This window comes from Dendropsophus ebraccatus, chromosome 5 (genome assembly GCF_027789765.1).
Source record: "Dendropsophus ebraccatus isolate aDenEbr1 chromosome 5, aDenEbr1.pat, whole genome shotgun sequence".
NCBI lineage: Eukaryota > Metazoa > Chordata > Amphibia > Anura > Hylidae > Dendropsophus > Dendropsophus ebraccatus.
This window is the reverse complement of record NC_091458.1, coordinates 8,430,946-8,452,094: the sequence shown is the minus strand read 5'-3', so window position 1 is coordinate 8,452,094 and position 21,149 is coordinate 8,430,946. Positions and strand designations below refer to the sequence as shown.

At 46.3% G+C, this 21,149-nt stretch overlaps 1 protein-coding gene and 1 long non-coding RNA gene across 8 annotated transcripts in view; one reads left to right on the top strand and one right to left on the bottom strand.

Moving 5' to 3' along the window:
• LOC138792249 (NACHT, LRR and PYD domains-containing protein 3-like) overlaps positions 1–21,149 on the top strand; it is a 250,482-nt gene that overhangs the window by 81,816 nt on the left and 147,517 nt on the right. For 5 of the 7 annotated variants that reach the window (XM_069969450.1, XM_069969451.1, XM_069969449.1 and 2 more), the window contains one exon: positions 19,634–19,687. In XM_069969450.1, the coding sequence (XP_069825551.1) occupies positions 19,663–19,687 (25 nt within the window). In that variant the 5' untranslated portion in view covers positions 19,634–19,662. Of the gene's footprint in view, positions 1–13,187; positions 13,465–14,953; positions 15,153–19,633; positions 19,688–21,149 lie in introns of those variants that run through there. The other 2 variants (XM_069969448.1, XM_069969452.1) reach the window with 2 other exon arrangements.
• On the bottom strand, positions 524–8,598 carry LOC138792256 (uncharacterized). Its single transcript, XR_011363113.1, has 2 exons — positions 8,442–8,598; positions 524–839 (listed from the first exon to the last, which is right to left on the bottom strand). It is a non-coding gene; the product is annotated as an uncharacterized lncRNA (long non-coding RNA).

The window sequence follows — 21,149 nt, the reverse complement described above, 5'->3', positions numbered from 1 at the left end:
CCTCACCACCCCCGGTCGAGAGGCATCAAGTGTACTCTTGATGGTGAGTGAGAGCAGTTAGCTGTCAGCACCCGGGTTCATGTCCACTACATATCCCAGCCCCTGGACTCACTCCAATTTTTGTGTGGGCTCACTTGATTGCTCACTCACTTGTAATGGCTCTCTGTGTGTTCAAGGCCCTGAAGTGTCTGGCCTAGTTTTGGGCAGCCTCACTAGGTGTGCCTGCCCTTGCCTCCTTTTTGCTGGGCCTTAACTGGCATCCATGTAGACTACTGCTGGGCCTTTACTGGCATCCATGTTGACTACTGCTGTGCCTGCCCTTGTTTGTTTTTTTTATTTATTTTTTTTATTATTTGTATAGCGCAGTGTTAAGGTTAAATTTATATGTTGACCTCTCTCTATGGAGAGAAGCCAAAAACCCAGGTAAAGGATGGTTTTTCAATTATATCTAGAGTTGGAATCCTGCAGTATTACCAGCTCGTTACTTATACGTCATGGACACAGATAAGACAATGTATCATGATTATAAGCCTGGAGAAAATGGCCCAAGTTTTATTATGGTCATCACATTTTATAGACAGATAGAATATAGGGTGGTAACAAATGCTAATAAGACATAGATGAGGCGGTGCTGGTGACTTAGATATTCAGTCATGCGCAATGGCATCTATATTAGTATTCATTATTATTATTCAAAAAGGTTAGAACAATACATTCTGTGCAATGATACTTTCACATTATTCCCACTGTAACAGACAGGCAACTTTCCTCTGAGAACGGCCTTGAACGCTGATAAACATGTCTCTGAGGGAAATAGTTCTTGAGACAAAACATTCTTTCTAGAGAACCGGAAAAGGAAGGGAAAACACAGTTAGTTACTCTTTATCTAAGAATTGATCTTCTCCTCTTTCGAGGTTTTATGCGAAAGAAAATACACATAAACACTTTTACTGACAAACAGATCAGTATTATGCATAAGACCACTTGGATGAGACCCTGAAGGACTCCCATTAGTTTATGGGCATCACCATATTATAGACAAAAATAGTACCATACATTTTATTGAAAGTTATAGATGGCGGAACAAACTTACAGCAGATGAGGTAGTAAGATCTGCAATAACCGAAAGAAAATACTAAACAATGGCTGAGTCTGTACAGTATACATCAATATACAGCTTAGTTATAACAAAACAAATAAAAGCTTATTATCAATACCCAAACTAATATATATATATATGACAAATACCTCTCTGGATTTTATCAAAATAACCAAACCTTATTGTCTTATTACTGTATATAACAGACGTGACTCTATCACAAGGACTCTACCACTTCGGCATCATGTGGGGTTTGGAAAGTCACAAAAACTAACTTTAAAAAGTTTTTGAAAAGAAAAAGTTTAGATGTGAGCAAATCTTATCTCATGGCAAAAGCAAAATGAAAAGTTGATTGATACATAAACCAAAAACAGCACAACAGATAAATGCAATAAAATCTCCACAATGTGACCTACTATGTAACCATTAGATTCACTTATAATAACCAATTAGTGAATTCACACTCGTCAGTACCGGATTCTCAAAATTTCCACCTCTTTTTAGTCTTTTTACTTCATTTTGTACCTAGAAAACGTCTTTATGATTAGATCACACAGGTCTAATGACTGGTCACATCTCTTCCTGTACATAATCATATAGTATAATACATACACCAATAATATGAAGTAACTGGGCGCTTATTACCATTATAATATTTGGATCCTACTGAATTGTCTCTTGTCTCACTGAGATCATCACATATTACACATAAAATAACCACCATAGAAATAAAAGCAAAGTGTAAACGATACATCACCTAAGGTTTCAAAGCCTTTTTATGAGAATAATATATATCATATGATCCTTTTTGTAATAGTAGCATTGGTATGGATCCTTTATCCTTAAACCTATCTTCTGTCTGACAGGCCTCTTTACAGACACTTGGACTCTTGGCCTCAGTTATATATAGGCCACTAGTATCACCTCAGACATTGGCTTTGTTCTCTCCCATAGTTTTGGCTGACCTGTAAAGAAGACACCAATACAGACAAGGACATACCTATATAGGCCACCTGTGGCAGCTGGATGACGTCCACTTACATTCCCTGAAACAGGCAGGAAGATGACAGACTATGCAGACAGGCACTTTACGGTGTTACTTACAGTAGGTTATGGCAGGTGTAGACAATACAGCCGTACACAACCCTCTCTGCTATATTTGTTGTCCCCTGGGCCGCCCAATGTGAGGATACTACATCACATTACACATGGCTTCCTTCTGCTGGTTTTGTCAGATAACTTACAGTGGGATACAAGGCAGGTGGCAAACACAGTTACTTACTGTCTGGATGCCATCTTTACCCTGTACCTCCTCTCCATCCGCTGGTCTCACAGCTTGTTGCTGATTGTCTCTGGAAAAGACTTAAAAACAACCAGATCCACATTTCCCCCTCCACCTGTACACTATGTACGGTTACCTCAGGAGGAGACCGGAAACATCTCCCCCTCCCCCTGTACACTATGTACGGTTACCTCAGGAAGAGACCGGAAACATCTCCCCATCCACCTGTACACTATGTACGGTTACCTCAGGAAGAGACCGGAAGCATCTCCCCCTCCACCTGTATACTATGTACGGTTACCTCAGGAAGAGACCGGAAACATCTCCCCATCCACCTGTACACTATGTACGGTTACCTCAGGAAGAGACCGGAAGCATCTCCCCCTCCACCTGTATACTATGTACGGTTACCTCAGGAAGAGACCGGAAACATCTCCCCATCCACCTGTATACTATGTACGGTTACCTCAGGAAGAGACCGGAAGCATCTCCCCCTCCACCTGTACACTATGTACGGTTACCTCAGGAAGAGACCGGAAACATCTCCCCATTCCCTTGTACGCTATGTACGGTTACCTCAGGAAGAGACCGGAAACATCTCCCCATCCACCTGTACACTATGTACGGTTACCTCAGGAAGAGACCGGAAACATCTCCCCATCCACCTGTACACTATGTACACTGTTACCTCAGGAAGAGACCGGAAACATCTCCCCATCCACCTGTATACTATGTACGGTTACCTCAGGAAGAGACCGGAAACATCTCCCCATCCACCTGTACACTATGTATGGTTACCTCAGGAAGAGACCGGAAACATCTCCCCCTCCACCTGTATAATATGTACGGTTACCTCAGGAAGAGACCGGAAACATCTCCCCATCCCCCTGTACACTATGTACGGTTACCTCAGGAAGAGACCGGAAGCATCTCCCCCTCCACCTGTATACTATGTACGGTTACCTCAGGAAGAGACTGGAAACATTTCTTCATTCCCTTGTACGCTTTGTACGCTGTTACCTTGGGAAGAGCACAGAAACCGCAGCATCACCAGCTTCATCCATCATCCATCACCCTTTAGGCTTCAGGGTTTTTCTGCGTGAACGTTGCGTCAGCCGCTCTATGGCAGCTTTTCTTCTTCTTTGAACAGTTTTTTTCCTACAAGTGTTTTTGGTAAGCCCAGGGACCAAACAAATCTCTCATTTGCCAAGTAACCCATAATGGTGGGCTTCATATAGACCTCTGCACAGTCACCTTCAACCATCTTACATGTCTCAGTGATTGTCCTCACCTCCAGCTTATGGCAGGAGCGGTTTCTGCAGTGGAACGTCACGCTGCATGGCGGTCACCATATATCCTTGCGTCTTGTGTCATCCATCTTTGAAAAGTCTGGGATAATCTACAATGAAAACTTTTAAACTTTCATTAACCCCTTCAAGACCAAGCCTATTTGCACCTAAAAGACCAGGCTCATTTTTCAAAATCTGACCTGTCTCACTTTATGCGCTTATAGCTCAGTGATGCTTTAACGTATGCTAGCGATTCTGAGATTGTTTTTTCGTCACATATGGCACTTTATATTAGTGGCAAAATTTGGTCACTACTTTGTGTTTTTTGTGAAAAACATCAAAATATCATGAAAAATTGAAAAAATTAGCATTTTATGAACTTTGAAATTCTCTGCTTCTAAAAAAAGAAAGTTGTATTACATAAATTAGTTACTAAGTCACATTACCAATATGTCCTCTTTATTCTGGCTTCATTTCATAAACATATTTTACTTTTTTAGGGTGTTACGGGGGTTAGAAATGTATCAGCAAATTACCACATTTTCGTGAAAGTTTCCAAAACTGATTTTTTTAGGGACCAGTTCTTATTTTAAGTTGATTTAGGAGGTTTGTATACTGGAAACCCCCATAAGTGACCCCATTTTGGAAACTAGACACCTTAAAGAATTAATCTAGGGGTATAATGAGCATTTTAACCCTACAGGGGCTGGAGGAAAGTATTCACCATTAGGCTGGGTTCACACTATGTATATTTCAGGCAGTATTTGGTCCTCATGTCAGGTCCTCATAGCAACCAAAACCAGGAGTGGATTGAAAACACAGAAAGGATCTGTTCACACAATGTTGAAATTGAGTGGATGGCCGCCATATAACAGTAAATAACGGCCATTATTTCAATACCACAGCCGTTGTTTTAAAATAACAGCAAATATTTGCCATTAAATGACGGCCATCCACTCAATTACAACATTATGTGAACAGAGCCTTTCTGTGTTTTCAATCCACTCCTGGTTTTGGTTGCTATACAGCCTCACAAATACAGCCTCAAATATACATAGTGTGAACCCAGCCTTAGGCTGTAAAAAAATGAAAAATTAAAATTTTCCAATAATATATACATTTAGATTAAAGTTTCTCATTTTCAAAAGGAACATGAGAGAAAAAGCACCCCAAAATTTGTAACACATGTTCTCTTGAGTACAACGGTACCCCATATGTGGGCGTAAACCACTGCATGGGCACACAGCGGGGCTCAGAAGGGAAGGAGCGCCAATTAGCTTTTCCATTGCAGATTTTGCTGAAGAAGTTTCCGAGCGCCAGGTGCATTTGCAGAGCCCCTGTAGTGTCAGCAGAGAGAAAAAACCCCATAAGTCACCCCATTTTGGAAAGTACACCCCTCAAAGAATTTATCTTGGGGTAGGATGAGCAATTTGACCCCACAGGTGTTAGAGGAAAGTATTCAAAATTAGACAGTAAAAATGAAAAACTCTAATTTTTTCCAATAATATGTTCCTTTAGTTTGAAATTTTTCAATTTCACGAGGAACAAGAGAAAAAAAGTACCCCAAAATTTGTAACGCAGGTTCTCCTGAGTAAAAAGGTACCTGATATGTCGGTATAAACCACTGTATGGGCACACATCAGGGCTCAGAAGGGAAGGAGCGCCAATTAGCTTTTTCAATGCAGATTTTGCTGAAGAAGTTTCTGAGCGCCAGGTGGGTTTGCAGAGCCCCTGTAGTGCCAGCGGAGTAAAATCGCGCCATAAGTCACCCCATTTTGGAAAGTGCACCCCTCAAAGAATTCATCTTGGTGTGTGGTGAGCATTTTGACCCCAAAGTATTCAAAAGTAGACAGTAAAAATGAAAAACTCGAATTTTTCCCAATAATATGTTCCTTTAGTTGGAAATTTCTCAATTTCACGAGGAACAGGAGAGAAAATTCACCCCAAAATCTGTAACGCAGGGTCTCCTGAGTAGAACGGTACCCCATATGTGGGCATAAACCACTGCATGGGCACACAGCCGGGCTCAGAAGGGAAGGAGCGCCAATTAGCATTTTCTCTGCAGATTTTTCTGAAGAAGTTTCTGAGCACCAGGTGCGTTTGCAGCGCCCCTGTAATGTCTACAGAATAGAATCCCCCCAAAAGTCACCCCATTTCGGAAAGTACACCCCTCAAAGAATTCATATTGGGGTAGGATGAGCATTTTGGCCCCACAGGTATTAGAGGAAAGTATTCAAAATTGGCCAGTAAAAATGAAAAACTTGAATTTTTCCAATAATATGTTGGTTTAGTTTGAAATTTCTAAATTTCACAAGGAACAGGATAAAAAATGTACCCCAAAATCTGTAACGCAGGTTCTCCTGAGTACAACGGTACCCCATATGTGGGCATAAACCACTGTATGGGCACACAGCAGGGCTCAGAAGGGAAGGAGCGCCAATTTGCTGGAGCAAAACCGCAGCTAGTAACAGTTATTAGAATAGCGCAGTTACTAAAATACAATAAAAAAAATTAGATTACAGGTAATGTGGGGTGGTTACGGACAGTCTGGGGTGGTTCCGGGTAATCTAGAGGTGGTTACGGGCAGTCTGAGGTGGTTACGGGCAGTCTGAGGTGGTTACGGGCAGTCTGAGGTGGTTACGGGCAGTCTGGGGTGGTTACGGGCAGTCTGGGGTGGTTACGGGCAGTCTGGGGTGGTTACGGGCAGTCTGGGGTGGATACGGTCAACATGGGGTGGTCACAGGCAACCTGGTGTGGTTACAGGCAACCTGGTGTGGTTAGAGGCAACCTGGGGTGGTTAGTAGTGATGTCACGATACCAGAATTTTGAGTTCGATACCAATACCAACATTTTTTTTTTCAATGCTCGATACCAATTCGATACTTACAAATTAAATAAATTATATTTAAAAAAAAAAAACAACAACTCAATATTAGAAATGCCCCCCCCCCCCCTCCAACTGTCAGGTCCGTTCGAACCAATTTATGTTCCTCTAATTTTTTAACTTTAAAAATAAAGTTGACATTATTTACATTAAGGGACATTACATTAAGGGCTCTTTCACACGTCCCGTAAAATTGTCCGTGGTCGCGGATCAGCAACCACGGACAATTTTACGGCCCATTAAAGTGAATGTGGCCATTCACATGGTCCGTGCCGCAAAAAAATAGGACATGTAGTGCGGATCGCGGCACGGATCCCCCCCTGCCACCCAGCTCTCCTGTCATCTCATCTACTACTCACCTACTCCCTGCGCTGACTGGCTTCACCAGAAGTGGCCTGGACTATGATACCTTCTCCTGGCAGCGTAGTCCCGGCCACTTCCAGGGAGCGCGTGTAGCCGGCCAGTGCGGGGAGTAGGTGAGTAGTAGATGAGATGACAGGAGAGCACATCATGCTCTCCTGTCATCTCTGTGGCTGGGTGGCAGGGGGGGAATCCGTGCCGGGTCGCGGCACGGATAGTGTGAAAGAGGCCTAACACTTCATCTATCAGGGAAATGATGGGGGCTGTAGTCATGTAACACACACACACACACACCAGCTATCAGGGGGGATAATGGGAGCTGTAGTCATGTAACACACACCAGCTATCAGGGGGGATGATGGGAGCTGTAGTCTTGTAACACACACACACACCAGTTATCAGGGGGGATGATGGGAGCTGTAGTCATGTAACACACACACACACCAGCTATCAGGGGGGATGATGGGAGCTGTAGACATGTAACACACACACCAGCTATCAGGGGGGATGATGGGAGCTGTAGTCATGTAACACACACACCAGTTATCAGGGGGGATGATGGGAGCTGTAGTCATGTAACACACACACACACACCAGCTATCAGGGGGGATGATGGGAGCTGTAGTCATGTAACACACACACCAGCTATCAGGGGGGATGATGGGAGCTGTAGTCATTTAACACACACACACACACCAGCTATCAGGGGGGATGATGGGAGCTGTAGTCATGTAACACAAACACACCAGCTATCAGGGGGGATGATGGGAGCTGTAGTCATGTAACACACACACCAGCTATCAGGGGGGATGATGGGAGCTGTAGTCATGTAACACACCCACACACCAGTTATCAGGGGGATGATGGGAGCTGTAGTTATGTAACACACACACACACCAGCTATCAGGGATGATGGGAGCTGTAGTCATGTAACACACCCACACACACCAGTTATCAGGGGGATGATGGGAGCTGTAGTCATGTAACACACACCAGCTATCAGGGGGGATGATGGGAGCTGTAGTCATTTAACACACACACACACCAGCTATCAGGGGGGATGATGGGAGCTGTAGTCATGTAACACAAACACACCAGCTATCAGGGGGGATGATGGGAGCTGTAGTCATTTAACACACACACACACACCAGCTATCAGGGGGATGATGGGAGCTGTAGTCATTTAACACACACACCAGCTATCAGGGGGGATGATGGGAGCTGTAGTTATGTAACACACACACACACACACCAGCTATCAGGGATGATGGGAGCTGTAGTCATGTAACACACACACACACACACACACCAGCTATCAGGGATGATGGGAGCTGTATTCCTGCTGTCAGGGCATGGTGACCACTGACCCAGCAGGGTGACCTGGATTTGGGCAGCAAGATAAACTGCAGGCTGCAGACCCCCTCCCCCCATCCCAGTGAGAGCCAGGCCGACCCCCTCTTCACCTCTCTCACATAGCTGATGGCCCCGGCCTGCCGCCCCCTCACAGTCCTGTGGCCCCCACCTTACCGTGTAGTGATGTAGTGGCCGCATCTCCTCCCCGCCCTCAGCCTTATGCTCCGCTCTCCTCTTCAGGAAGCGCCGGCCGCTCTCCCTCTGCAGCCGCCGACCCTGCTCTGACCCTTTCACTAAAGGGTAAATGACTGCCGGCTGCAGTCATTAGTAGCGGGGGTCTGCTACACACAGTAGCCGACCCCCGCTACATAGGGAGCAGGTTAGGAGAGGGGGATAATGCCGCTGTCAGTGTGACAGCGGCATGTATACAGTTAAATAGCCGGCACATACGATCGCTGTGTGTCGGCTATTGGAAGTTAGCGCCGCCGGGAGCGGAGAGAGTGAGGGCGGGTGGACAGAGGAGGTGACACCAGGGGGGCCACGCAGAGCACATGGCAGGCACTCAGCTCACTGCCCGCCATGTCTTCTGCTGTGTACTTTATGATAAGCCGCTCTGCTGCGCGGCTTATCATAAAGTATCGAATACCAGGAAATCCTGGTATCGAACCGAAAATACGCCCCGAAAATCGATAGTAGAATCGATTTTTCGGTGCATCGTGCATCCCTAGTGGTTAGAGGCAACCTGGGGTGGTTAGAGGCAACCTGGAGTGGTTAGAGGCAACCTGGGGTGGTTATGGGCAACGTGGGGTGAATACGGACAACCTGCTGTGGTTACAGACAATCTGGTATGGTTACAGGCAACTTGCTGTGGTTACGGATAAACTGAAGTGCTAATAGGTAATCTGAGGTGGGTACCTGTAATCCGGCGTGGTTACGGGCAATCTGGAGGGGGTCACTGGCAATTTGGGGTGGTTAGAGGCAAGGTGCAGTGTTCAGAGGCAAGGTGCGGTGGTCAGATGCAAGGTGCGGTGGTCATAGGCGACGTGCGGTGGTCATAGGCGACGTGCGGTGGTCAGAGGCGACGTGCGGTGGTCAGAGGCGACGTGCGGTGGTCAGAGGCAAGGTGCGGTGGTTGCGTGCAATCTGGGGGGTTACATGTAATCTGGCATGATTACGGGCAATCTGGGGTGGTTATGCCCAACCTGCGGTGGTTAGGGGCAACCTGGAGGGGTTACAGACAATCTAGAATTGTTACGGATAGAGTTTAGTGCTTATAGCTAATCTGGGGTGGTTACATGTAATTTGGGGTGGTTACAGGCAATCTGGGGTGATTACGGACAATCTGGAGGGGGTCACTGGCAACGTGCGGTGGTTATGGGCAACGTGCGGTGGTTACGGGTAATCTGGGGGGTTACGTGCAATCTGACGTGATTACGGACAACCTGGGGTGGTTACGGGGGGGGGACATCACTTTTTATCCCCTGTCACCAATCATTCATGGTGACAGGGGATAAAAAGTGCCTGGAGCACATGGCACAAGCGATCAGCGGTATATAGTATATACCGCTGATCGCTTGTACCGGGACCCCACAGGGGGGGTCCCGATGACTGCCCCATGCTCTCCGCTACCTCCGGTGGCGGAGAGCATGGGGCTTTCATTCATTTTTCTTTTTTGATCACTGTGAACAGACATTAGTCTGTTCACAGTGATCGCGGCGGCCATCTTGGATCCGATGGCCGCCGCGGGAGGGGGGGTTAGTGACTGGGGCACTAGGGGGCTGATCTGGGGTCTGATTTTTACTTATTTCATCTCCCCCCACCGTGGATTCACGGTGGGGGGAGATGAAATACAGCGGCGGCACCGGCCCATTAGTGACCACCGTTTCGGCGGTCACTAAGGGGTTAATGGGGGTCAGCTGCGGAATCGCAGCTGATCCTCATTATCTCCGGTGCTGTACACAGATGAGAGCGGGATCGCTGTCCCTGCAGCGATCCCGTTCTCATCACAAAGCCTCGTCAAAGCCGGAACGTATATGTACATTCCTACTGCACGGGGCATGTGCAATAGGAACGTATATATACAGATGGCTGATGTGAAGGGGTTAATATTTGGGCTTTCAATTACATCTTCATCTTTCACAATTTAAAATATCAAACACAATAAGTTAAAAAGTTTGTACGGTGTTTAAAATTTTTTTTTTTTTTTTAAACAATTTAAAAACATCAAAATGGGCTACTCCCATTTCCATTTACCTCTATCCCCTCCCCCATTTGAATCTACATCAAGAGTCAGAGATGCTGGATTCAATGATATATATAAGAACAAGATATATATATATATATTGGGGGGGCATAAGGTGTGCAGGCTGGAGCCATGGATATGGGTTTGGCTTTACTAGGGATTATCAATATAGTTTGCTATAATCATCACAAAACTGTTACCCCTAAAAATAACAAATAAAAATAATTAAACATTGTACACTCGTCCCATATTAACCTTCTTTTGATAAAAAAAATTAAATAAAACACACCTTAAAGATGAAATGTAAAACATACGGTATATAGAATAATTCTTTTTATCAGAATTCTTTTTGTCAGAACCTTCAGCTTAATTTGTACCATCATTAGCTGAAATGAATCCATTCCTCCAGTAAGCGTCTCTTATCAGTAAGCAGAACGCTCTGTACCTCACTTCTAACCTTGAGCAGTGAGCAGTAAAATCATAGTTACAAGAGTTAAAACTTCTTGGAAAAATTTTTTTTTTTCTAACATCCTTGAAGTTACAGAAGATATCAGCGCTGTGCTCTTATACACCAGACTGTAACCTTGGACAGTGACACACATACTTATAACTTAGTAGGAAAAAAAAAACAATTTGCGTAAAACTTATTAGGATAGATGTGTACACATATATACACATTTATATATATAAAAACTTGTTAAATAAAGTTACATAGAAACATATATTACAGTAGTAAGTTACTACTCCGGGCTCTTTACCAATTATTACTTTTTTTCTTGACATTCCTAATAAACGTGCTTTTCCTCTCTGACTCCTACTGACACTTCCGTATAACAATCTTATACACTAATAGGTCTACTAGACCTGATTCCTTCAAACAGTCTCTATACTTTTCCTTCCTACAAACCTTTGTCTAACTTTCTTCACCATCAGGTAATAATATTCATTAATAAATGTGCAAAACAGTTGCTAGACTCTATCGGAGAGTCCTGTGCCCGCCCCCCTCAGTGACACTAAGCAGTATGGGCGGAGGACAGAAATGCCAGGAGTTAAAATGGCCACCGGACTAGATAACCGGATATAGGGGTGTTGGCTTAGGGCATGGTTTTGAGACGTCACAATTATAATACAGACGTGGATGATATGTGGGAGTGGTCGGCTCTCCGTCGCCATCTTTGAGGGCTGATTACAGAAAAAATGGCGTACACAAATAAGCAAATGTTCCACGGTCGGGACAACAGAAAATGATCAACATTTTGTAACACGTAACCTACTTCTAAAGGGGACATCAGCTTAGTAAAACTGGCTGAAATACAACAGTATATAATGTAGGAGAGGACATTACATTACTCTAACAGCTCTGATTCTTTTTTTTTTTTTTTTTTCCTAATGCTGCTTGCATGTGATCTGCAGCCCTCAGAGCTGGTTGATGGCCTTGTACAAAACATAACAAATAACACACAAAAAAAACTTTGTATGCTGCTTCACTACGCAGCATTAATTAACCTCTTCAGCTCTCTCAGTACTGTATCTAGCAATGAGCTGGACTGTTCTCCTCGTCTGAGTACGTGGCTTTGTACTTAGACACTTACATGGCAATGTACACTATTTGAGGTTAGGCTGCCCACCTCCACAAAGGCATTGGTCTTACTATCAAGTAAGGGGCACTTTAAATCAAAGTAACTACTTCAACAGCCGACCAAGGGGAAGATTCCTGCAGAACAAAGGGTCTATACGCCACCATTGGAGATAGGTTGGCTTTTTGCAGGATCTGGGGTTTGTATACAGATATAAACTGGGTACAATGGTGTAACATAATGATGTGGCTTGGGTCTGCCACACAAACTACAATATTCTGTCTTATCTAGATATTGTTGGTCACCGGCACATGACATGTCCACCCAGCTAGACCTGTGCTTCCCACCCATTATCCTGAATGTTTTCCTTCTGTCTGACCCTCTGGCTCTCATCTATCTTCTCCACACCATCCCCTCTTAGAACTCTAATCCTTGATTCCCCCTTAGGGATAGTACTTACATTAACCCCTAAGATTCCTGGAAATTCCAAGGACCCATTTGCCCTGCATGTTACATGTAGGTCTGGTTACCTACCCACAAGGCAAAAATAAGTGTGCACAGGAGTGTAAGGGGTTTCTTAAGTGTTGGTCAGAGAGCCAGAGGTTGGTGGGGCTAAGGCATGCATCTGCCTTCATATCAAACCTCCTAAAGATCTGCTCTAGATCTTGCACTGCATCTTCTCATGCCCGTCGCTAACTATATCTTCCTTAGCTTCACATAAACTTCTTGTGGAGACTGGGGATCCCTTCTTTTAGAGAATAACTGTCTCATCCTTGCTCAGCTAATCCCTAGGTAGCGTATTGGGGACTAAAACCTAAACCTTAGGTCTTGGCAAGTACAGCTACTATAGACCCAGACGCTTATAGTGACACACTATACGACGCTTTATAGCAACCTACTGTCAGGATTTGAACCTAGTGACTCCTGCACTCCAGGCTGCAGCTCTACTCACTGAGCCACTGAACCTTGCTGGACAGCTCCAGTTCTGAATATATTGGTCAAGATCATGTTTCTTTAGTTCCCAGTCTTGAATCCTTAATTGGCTCCACCCCTGGACTTCCTATATAAACCCAGCCTTTCCACTTCCTCCTTGTGAGATTATTGTGCTTTTGCCCTTAATCAAGCTACTCCTTACTCTGCTCTTGTTACTTACCTGTGTACTGAACCCTGGCTAGTTATCTGACTACGATTCTGCCTTATCCTCCAACTATATTGCTGCTCTCTCTGTGCACCGGACTCTGGCTAAGTATCTGATTACGCTTTGTATAAACAAACAAACACATTACTGCTACCTGTGTATGGACTTCTGGCTGACTGCTGACCACGCTTGGCTCCACCACTTCACTGCAACCTGTGTAGCGACCTCCAACTAACCAAGGTTAGTCTCTTGTACCTTTGTCTACATCCAGTGTTGTTATTGCTATTGGGCTCCAACCCAGGCTAGACCACTAGACCGTTACACCTACTGTCCCTCGTTGCTAATTCCTCCTAGGGGGCAAGGGGGTAAGTCACAGATCTTCTGACCTGCTCTCTACCACAGTACAAGCACAAATAATGGGATCAATACAAGTATTGTTCCCGCTGCTCGAGACAGATATCACTTATCGGGAACCCGTTCACTCCAAAAGTTATGTGCCTGCTGTCTGTGACCTCGCAGCTGTTCTCGATGCCATGCTGTATTACAAGGGTTAAGCATTAATCACAGCCTCCCCGTAAGGACATAGAAGTGATCATGTTCGGCAATCCCTTTCCTTAATTCAGCATAAATACAGCAACAGCTTATCTCAATCACACCACAGTTAGCGACGGCAATGCAGCACTTTAACCTTGTCCTATCCTGGGTTACAGAGTTCTTTGTCTAACAAATAGACTCCGTTCCCCTGAGGCACAGATAGTGCGTAAGAAAGGAAATCCTTCTTATCTGGCCAGTTATATCTGTGCGTCCGATGACGGATAAATCACCGCATCCCGTCTGTCTGCGTTCTGGTTGCAAGAGGCTGAGTCCCTGCCAAGGGCGACAAATGTTAAGGTTAAATTTATATGTTGACCTCTCTCTATGGAGAGAAGCCAAAAACCCAGGTAAAGGATGGTTTTTCAATTATATCTAGAGTTGGAATCCTGCAGTATTACCAGCTCGTTACTTATACGTCACTGACACAGATAAGACATTGTATCATGATTATAAGCCTGGATAATGGCCCAAGTCTTATTATAGTAATCACATTTTATAGACAGATAAAATATAGGGTGGTAACAAATGCTAATAAGACATAGATGAGGCGGTGCTAGTGATTTAGATATTCAGTCATGCGCAATGGCATCTATATTAGTATTTATTATTATTATTCAAAAAGGTCAAAAAGGTTAGAACAATACATTCTGTGCAATGATACTTTCACATTATTCCCACTGTAACAGACAGGCAGCTTTCCTCTGAGAACGGCCTTGAACGCTGATAAACATGTCTCTGAGGGAAATAGTTCTTGAGACAAAACATTCTTTCTAGTGTCCATATCAGAAGTTTTCCAAGGTAAGAAATGGTCCAACTATAAGTTAACCCTATCAGTGACTCTCTAATGTACTGGAGCTTCTGATCAAGAGGCCTATATATATGTGTAGTCATATAGGTACGGTGCAGGTAGGTAAAATCGCATATCCTGGCCTTATCACGCACACAGATTCCGCAGCGCTTCACCTATCTGTATGTTTTTGGGTGTGGGAGGAAACCGGAGTACCCGGAGGAAACCCACGCAAACACTGAGAGAACATACAAACTTTTAGCACGGGGCGATGACAGCTAGGGGGCGCCCTCCCCCTCCTCACTCAGCAGCAGTGACATTCTGCACAGGGCAGCAGGCTCAGACTTCAGAGCGCCCACACACACAGTACCTGGCTCCTGGGGGCTCCTTTGTGGCCTCTGTACAGGGAAGAGGATAGAGGAGGCAGCAGGGTCTTCCCCACGTTCCCCTGTGGCTCTACTGATCATCCAGCACACAGGCAGCAGCTCCTGTGTGACAGCGTCTCCTCCCCCGACCCAGCCTGCACACAGCTGAAGACAACGTCTGTGTAAGTGCTGCTGCAGGGGGAGAGGGGGGTCACTGAGGGGGATCAGCAGTGTTGGGGTGTATGTAATTGTGGGGTGTGGGGTGATGGGCAGCTTTATACCCACAGTCTATACTTTCTCATCTTCCTCATCCTTTCCACCTTAGCTCAGGACCCTTTGCAGCTTCAGTCAGGAGGAGGGGGTGGGGGAGGGTTATTAGTATAGGACCTCAGCCTAATGATTTAACCCTTCCTAGACTGCACCCAGCTACAAGAGTTCAATGTGAAAGGCATGTGTATGTATGTATGGTATGTATAGTGTGATGCTAATATTCTATGTATGTGTGATGTCCTATAGTATATATAGTGTGATGCTAATATTCTATGTATGTGTGATGTCCATACTGTGTAGTATACTAGTGTGTGTGTGTGTGTGTGTATATATATATATATATATATATATATATATATATGTTAGTACTTATCTATTGATCTGTCTGTATATATACTAGCTTCACATGTACCGGATTCGCAGCGGATTTCAGGCTGTGAGTTTGGTAGTGTGATTTTTTTAATAGGGTTACATATCCACAGCAGAATTTACACTCCGCTGCGAATATGTAACTCGGCCCCTTTAACCCCTACTGCCCGCAGCATACATTACCTCGGTCAGTCCCGCTCAGCCAATCAGTGCACGGCCGCGCTGCAGTCACTGATTGGCTGAGCAGGACTGATGGGAGCCTCACATGCAGCCGCGGCACAGAGTGGGTAATGTATGCTGGGGGGGAGGGGGGGTTTAAAGGAGCCGGGTTACATACTTGCAGCAGAATGTAAATTCTGCTGCGGATTTGTAACCCCATTAAAAATCATGCTACCAGGATTCACAGCGAATTTTGCTGCTAACTCACAGCGTGAAATCCACTGTGAATGCAGTAAGTGTGCAGCTACCTTTACAGTAAGTACCAGAACCAGACCCGCATGGTGCAGCTGTTGATTAAGGCAGCCTGGAAAAAAAAAGATACAGCTGCAACATCCGGTTCTGGAACTTACCATAGGTTTATAAGGGTACATACACACACACCACATGTGCAGTAGGTTTCACGCTGCGAGTTTCACAGTGAAATCTGCTGCAATACTGATTTCTATTACAGTGTATTGCGCTCCATTCTTGAGGCGGATTTTCATTCTGCTGGAAGAATGTATAGTGCCATAGACTTGTAAAAGATAAAGCAAACCATTAACTTAGATTTTCCTGGTAACGCTACTAGCGGTGCCCGGAAGATGCCAAAACGCTCCCTTGCTTTGTGTTCTCTGTCTTCTGTAGAACATTTAGCTGCTGAAATGAAGTCTATTATTTTGGCGCATGAAACAAGCAAAGAGCCAGGAACTGGTCATCTGGGCTGTGACTAGTCATCTGTGACTAGTCACTGCTCTCTGCCTGTCAGGGAGCTCTGCAGGATGACTGACAGGAAAAGAGGTCACTTAGAAGCCTCTTTTCCTGTCAATCATCTCAGAACGCATCCTTTTTTTAACATACACAAAAATTTAGTCTACCATGTTTTTGTGCACATTAAAAAAGCAGATGCGTTTTTTTAAATAATGAAAGTCTATAGAAAAACGAATTAAAATAAATGCACACAAGTGCAAAAACGTAGCGTAAACCCAGCTTTAGTAAATTCAGTGGGACCTGCGCCCGCTCCAGAGGAGGTGTAGGGGGCGGGGGGCGCTTTTTTCAGAGTCGCCCTGTTGCCAAAATGGCCTAGAAACTGCCCTGTACAGTGCTAACCCCTGAGCCACCATGCTGCCCTTGCCTCCATGTTGGCTACTGCTGGGCCTTTACTGGCATCCATGTTGACTACTGTTGTGCCTGCCCTTGCCTCCATGTTGGCTACTGCTGGGCCTTAACTGGCATCCATGTTGACTAATGCTGGGCCTTAACTTGCATCCATGTTGACAACTGCTGACTACTGGTGTGCCTGCCCTTGCCTCCATGTTGGCTACTGTTGGGCCTTAACTGGCATCCATGTGTACTATTGCTGACTACTGGTGTGCCTGCCCTTGCCTCCATGTTGGCTACTGCTGATCCTGCCTGGGCCTGGCCTCCATGTTAACTAATGTTGTTCCTGCCTGGCCTCCATGTTGGTTACTATTGCTCCTGCCTGGCCTCCATGTTGGCTACTGCTGATCCCGGCAGTTCTCTGTGTGCTCAATGCCATGCAGTGTTTGGCCTAATTTGGGGGGGGGCTCACTTTCTTCCTCACTCACTTTTAATGGTTCTCTGTGAGCTCACTGCCATGCTAGGTCTGGTATAAGTATGAGTTTTTGGGTGGTCCCTATGCCTACCTCTGTTTTAATCAGGCTGTTGCCCAGAATTAGGCATAATGGTGGCATTAGGCAGCCTCAGAGGCATGCATACATGCTGCCCCTGCTGTTTCCTGTCCATTTTCGTTGTGTTTACATCAATTTCTGAGGTTGACAGGTTTTCACACGACCTTCCCTCAACCGAACTTGAGTCCCCTCAAAAAATGCTCAAGTCTCCCATTGACTTCAATGGGGTTCGTTACTCGAAACGAGCACTCGAGTATTGGGAGATATTCGTTTAGAGCATGGGTCTCAAACTCAATTTACCCGGGGGGCGCTGGAGGTAGAGTCTGGGTGAGGCTGGGCCGCATCAGGTTTTCCACAAGAAGTGGACTGGGAGGAGCTGGGGGGTGACACAGGGGACTGGGGGGAGCTGGGTGGTGACACAGGGGACTGAGGGGAGCAGGGGGGTGACACAGGGGACTGGGGGTGACACAGGGGACTGGGGGGAGCTGGGTGGTGACACAGGGGACTGAGGGGAGCAGGGGGGTGACACAGGGGACTGGGGGTCCCTGAGAGGGGACTGGGGGTGACAGAGGGGAGCGGGGGGTGACACAGGAGACTGGGGGGAGCAGGGGGGTGACACAGGGGACTGGGGGTGACAAAGGGGACTGGGGGTCTCTGAGAGGGGACTGGGGGGTTACACAGGGGACTGGGGGGAGCTGGGGGTCACTGAGAGGGGACTGGGGGGAGCTGGGCACACACCCCTCCTCCTCCTCCTCCTCCTCCTCCTCCTCCTCCTCCTCCTCCTCCTCCTCCTCCTCCTCCTCCTCCTCCTCCTCCTCCTCCTCCTCCTCCTCCTCCTCCTCCTCCTCCTCCTCCTCCTCCTCCTCCTCCTCCTCCTCCTCCTCCTCCTCCTCTCACCCCCGCAACTGGCGCACTCCTCTCAGCCGCACATGCAGCTCCTCGATCTCTGGAGAAGAAGGCAGCGGGGACTGCAGGGTGAGGTGATCGCATCGCTGCAAGTCCTGGGGCTGTAAAGCAGGATCGGGGATCTGCACTGCAGGACTTGCAGCGATGCGATCACCTTGGAGTTCCTGCGGCCTCCTCCTCCAGAGACCGGGGAGCTGCATGTGTGGCAGGGACGCTAGGGGTCGGCTGTTGGCCCCTGCACCGCACAACTCCCCTCCCACCACCACCGCCGCTGCCCACCTCTCCGTCGTCTTCGGGAGGCCAGCCGAACAGCTGCAGCCGTCCCTGATGCTGGCCCCCCTCTGCCGCGTCATCAGCTGCTCAGCCGCAATTGGCTGAGCATAAAGTTAAGCTCAGCCAATCGCGGCTGAGCTGCTGATGAGGGCCGCACTTACAGGGAAGCTACCATTGAGGTGGGGGCCGCAAACTAGTGTCCCGAGGGCCGCAGTTGGCCCGCGGGCCGCGAGTTTGAGACCCCTGGTTTAGAGTAACGACCACCCGAGCATTTTAGTACTTGCTCATCACTAGTAATTACGATAGTATGTTTACAATGTATAAATTAGGAAGTATATATAGGTAGGAGGTGTGTATATAAACAAGTTTTTTGACATGAATAAAAATGTAATATGCAATGAAAGAAATCTCATGTACAATAAAGGAAAAAATCATCATAATTTACCTAAAACAAGTCTGTGACTTATATGCATAAAATATATATAAATTCATGTAGTATTAAAAACATACATTCATATGGAGCCAAAGTTCACACAGGGCCCTTTGCACTGGTAGCTTTAATGATGAAGATTGTGAGTTATGTATCAATGTTCTGAAATAAAATGGCGTCTTGACCCCTTTAGAGGTGAACGTCCCCTACTTGGCTACAAATGTTGTAGAATCCAATTATTGCTGATAAACAGTAAAGTGCTGAAAGTTTCTGAATAATTTTTATTAGATAAACGTCATGAAACTGAAAAAAACAAGACAGAATTTTTATCCCAGAACTGATAGAACCCGGAATATAGAATATTCATATTATTACAAGAGATCGGCAGAGGAAGAGACATTAACTCTGAGCACACAGAGGATTTGTGTCCTCCAAAATAAAAAAGATATAAAAGAAACAGAATATTATAAATATCCCCAAATAGAAGCTAAAAAAATACAGAACAAATAGCAAGATCTGTAATTTTTTTTGCTTCCAAATGTAATAAAGTGTTTTCTTCATCTTGCAGGAGATTTTCCCATCTTCCTTGGATCAGGAATGAGTGCTATAACCCCCAGCGATGGTAAGGACCCCTCCTCCTTCTCTTATAACAATCTTATTTCTGTATTGGGTGAATGATCCCACATTATCTGTACAATCAGACTAATTATATACTTACCAATCCCCCAGGTTCCTGCTTTGTTTGCCTTGTTGCCCTTGGTTACAACCATCTTATGGCGCCCACTTAGAGGCTGGGTTCACACAGTATTTTTGCTCAGTATTTTGCAACCAAAACCAGAAGTGGATTGAAAACACAGAAAGGCTATGTTCACAAATTGTAGAACCCAAGTGGATGGCCGTCATTTTATGACAAATAATTGGTGTTATTTCATAACAACGACCAATGTTTTAAAATAACGACAATTATTTGCCTTTAAAGAGAAACAATGACTGGGTTTGGGAAATTTGGTGGCCTTAAAAGAGGACCTGTCAGGCTCCCGACCCCCAGATAGATCCCCATATACTTACCTGATATTGCCGAGTCCCGCTGCCGGAGCCGGTCCCGGGACGGAGATATCCCGGTGAGAAGCCGGCGCGCGCGCTGTGCAGATGGGACCAGCGTCCATAGAGAATGAATGGAGCCGGACTCATCTCTGCTGCGCTTCTCACCGGGATATCTCCGTCCCGGGACCGGCAGCGGGACTCGGCGACATCAGGTAAGTATATGGGGATCTATCTGGGGGTCGGGAGCCTGTCACCCCGGCGCGGGGGGTGACAGGCCTCCTTTAAGTGCCATAGCATTACTGTAAATATGTCATTACTTTTATGGCCTCTGTGAGGCGCTATAACAGTTTATATAAACAGTCATGGGCCGGCTCTTTTCGAAAGAGCTCTGCTGGATGTTCCCTGCATCACCTGCGCTCTGGAGATACAGAGCAATCTCATGAGATCGCCCTGTAACTCTTAATGTTAATGTCCCTGCAGCCTGTGCCTTATGCTGCAGAGACATTACAGTGCCCCCCGCCCCTGTGCAGGATACAGGCAGAGAGGAGGGAAAGCAGCTCCCCTGTGCCTTATGCTGCAGAGACATTACAGTGCCCCCCTCCCCCGTGCAGGATACAGGCAGAGAGGAGAGAAAGCAGCTCCCCTGTGCCTTATGCTGCAGAGACATTACAGTGCCCCCCGCCCCTGTGCAGGATACAGGCAGAGAGGAGAGAAAGCAGCTCCCCTGTGCCTTATGCTGCAGAGACATTACAGTGCCCCCCGCCCCTGTGCAGGATACAGGCAGAGGGAAGGGAAAGCAGCTCCCCTGTGCCTTATGCTGCAGAGACATTACAGTGCCCCCCGCCTCCGTGCAGGATACAGGCAGAGAGGAGGGAAAGCAGCTCCCCTGTGCCTTATGCTGCAGAGACATTACAGTGCCCCCCTCCCCCGTGCAGGATATAGGCCAGGGGTGGGGAACCTCAGCTCCCCTGTGATGCGCGCTGCTCTGGAGGAGGAAGGAGCCAGCATACACAGCATCCTCCGGTGTCTGTGACAGCTGC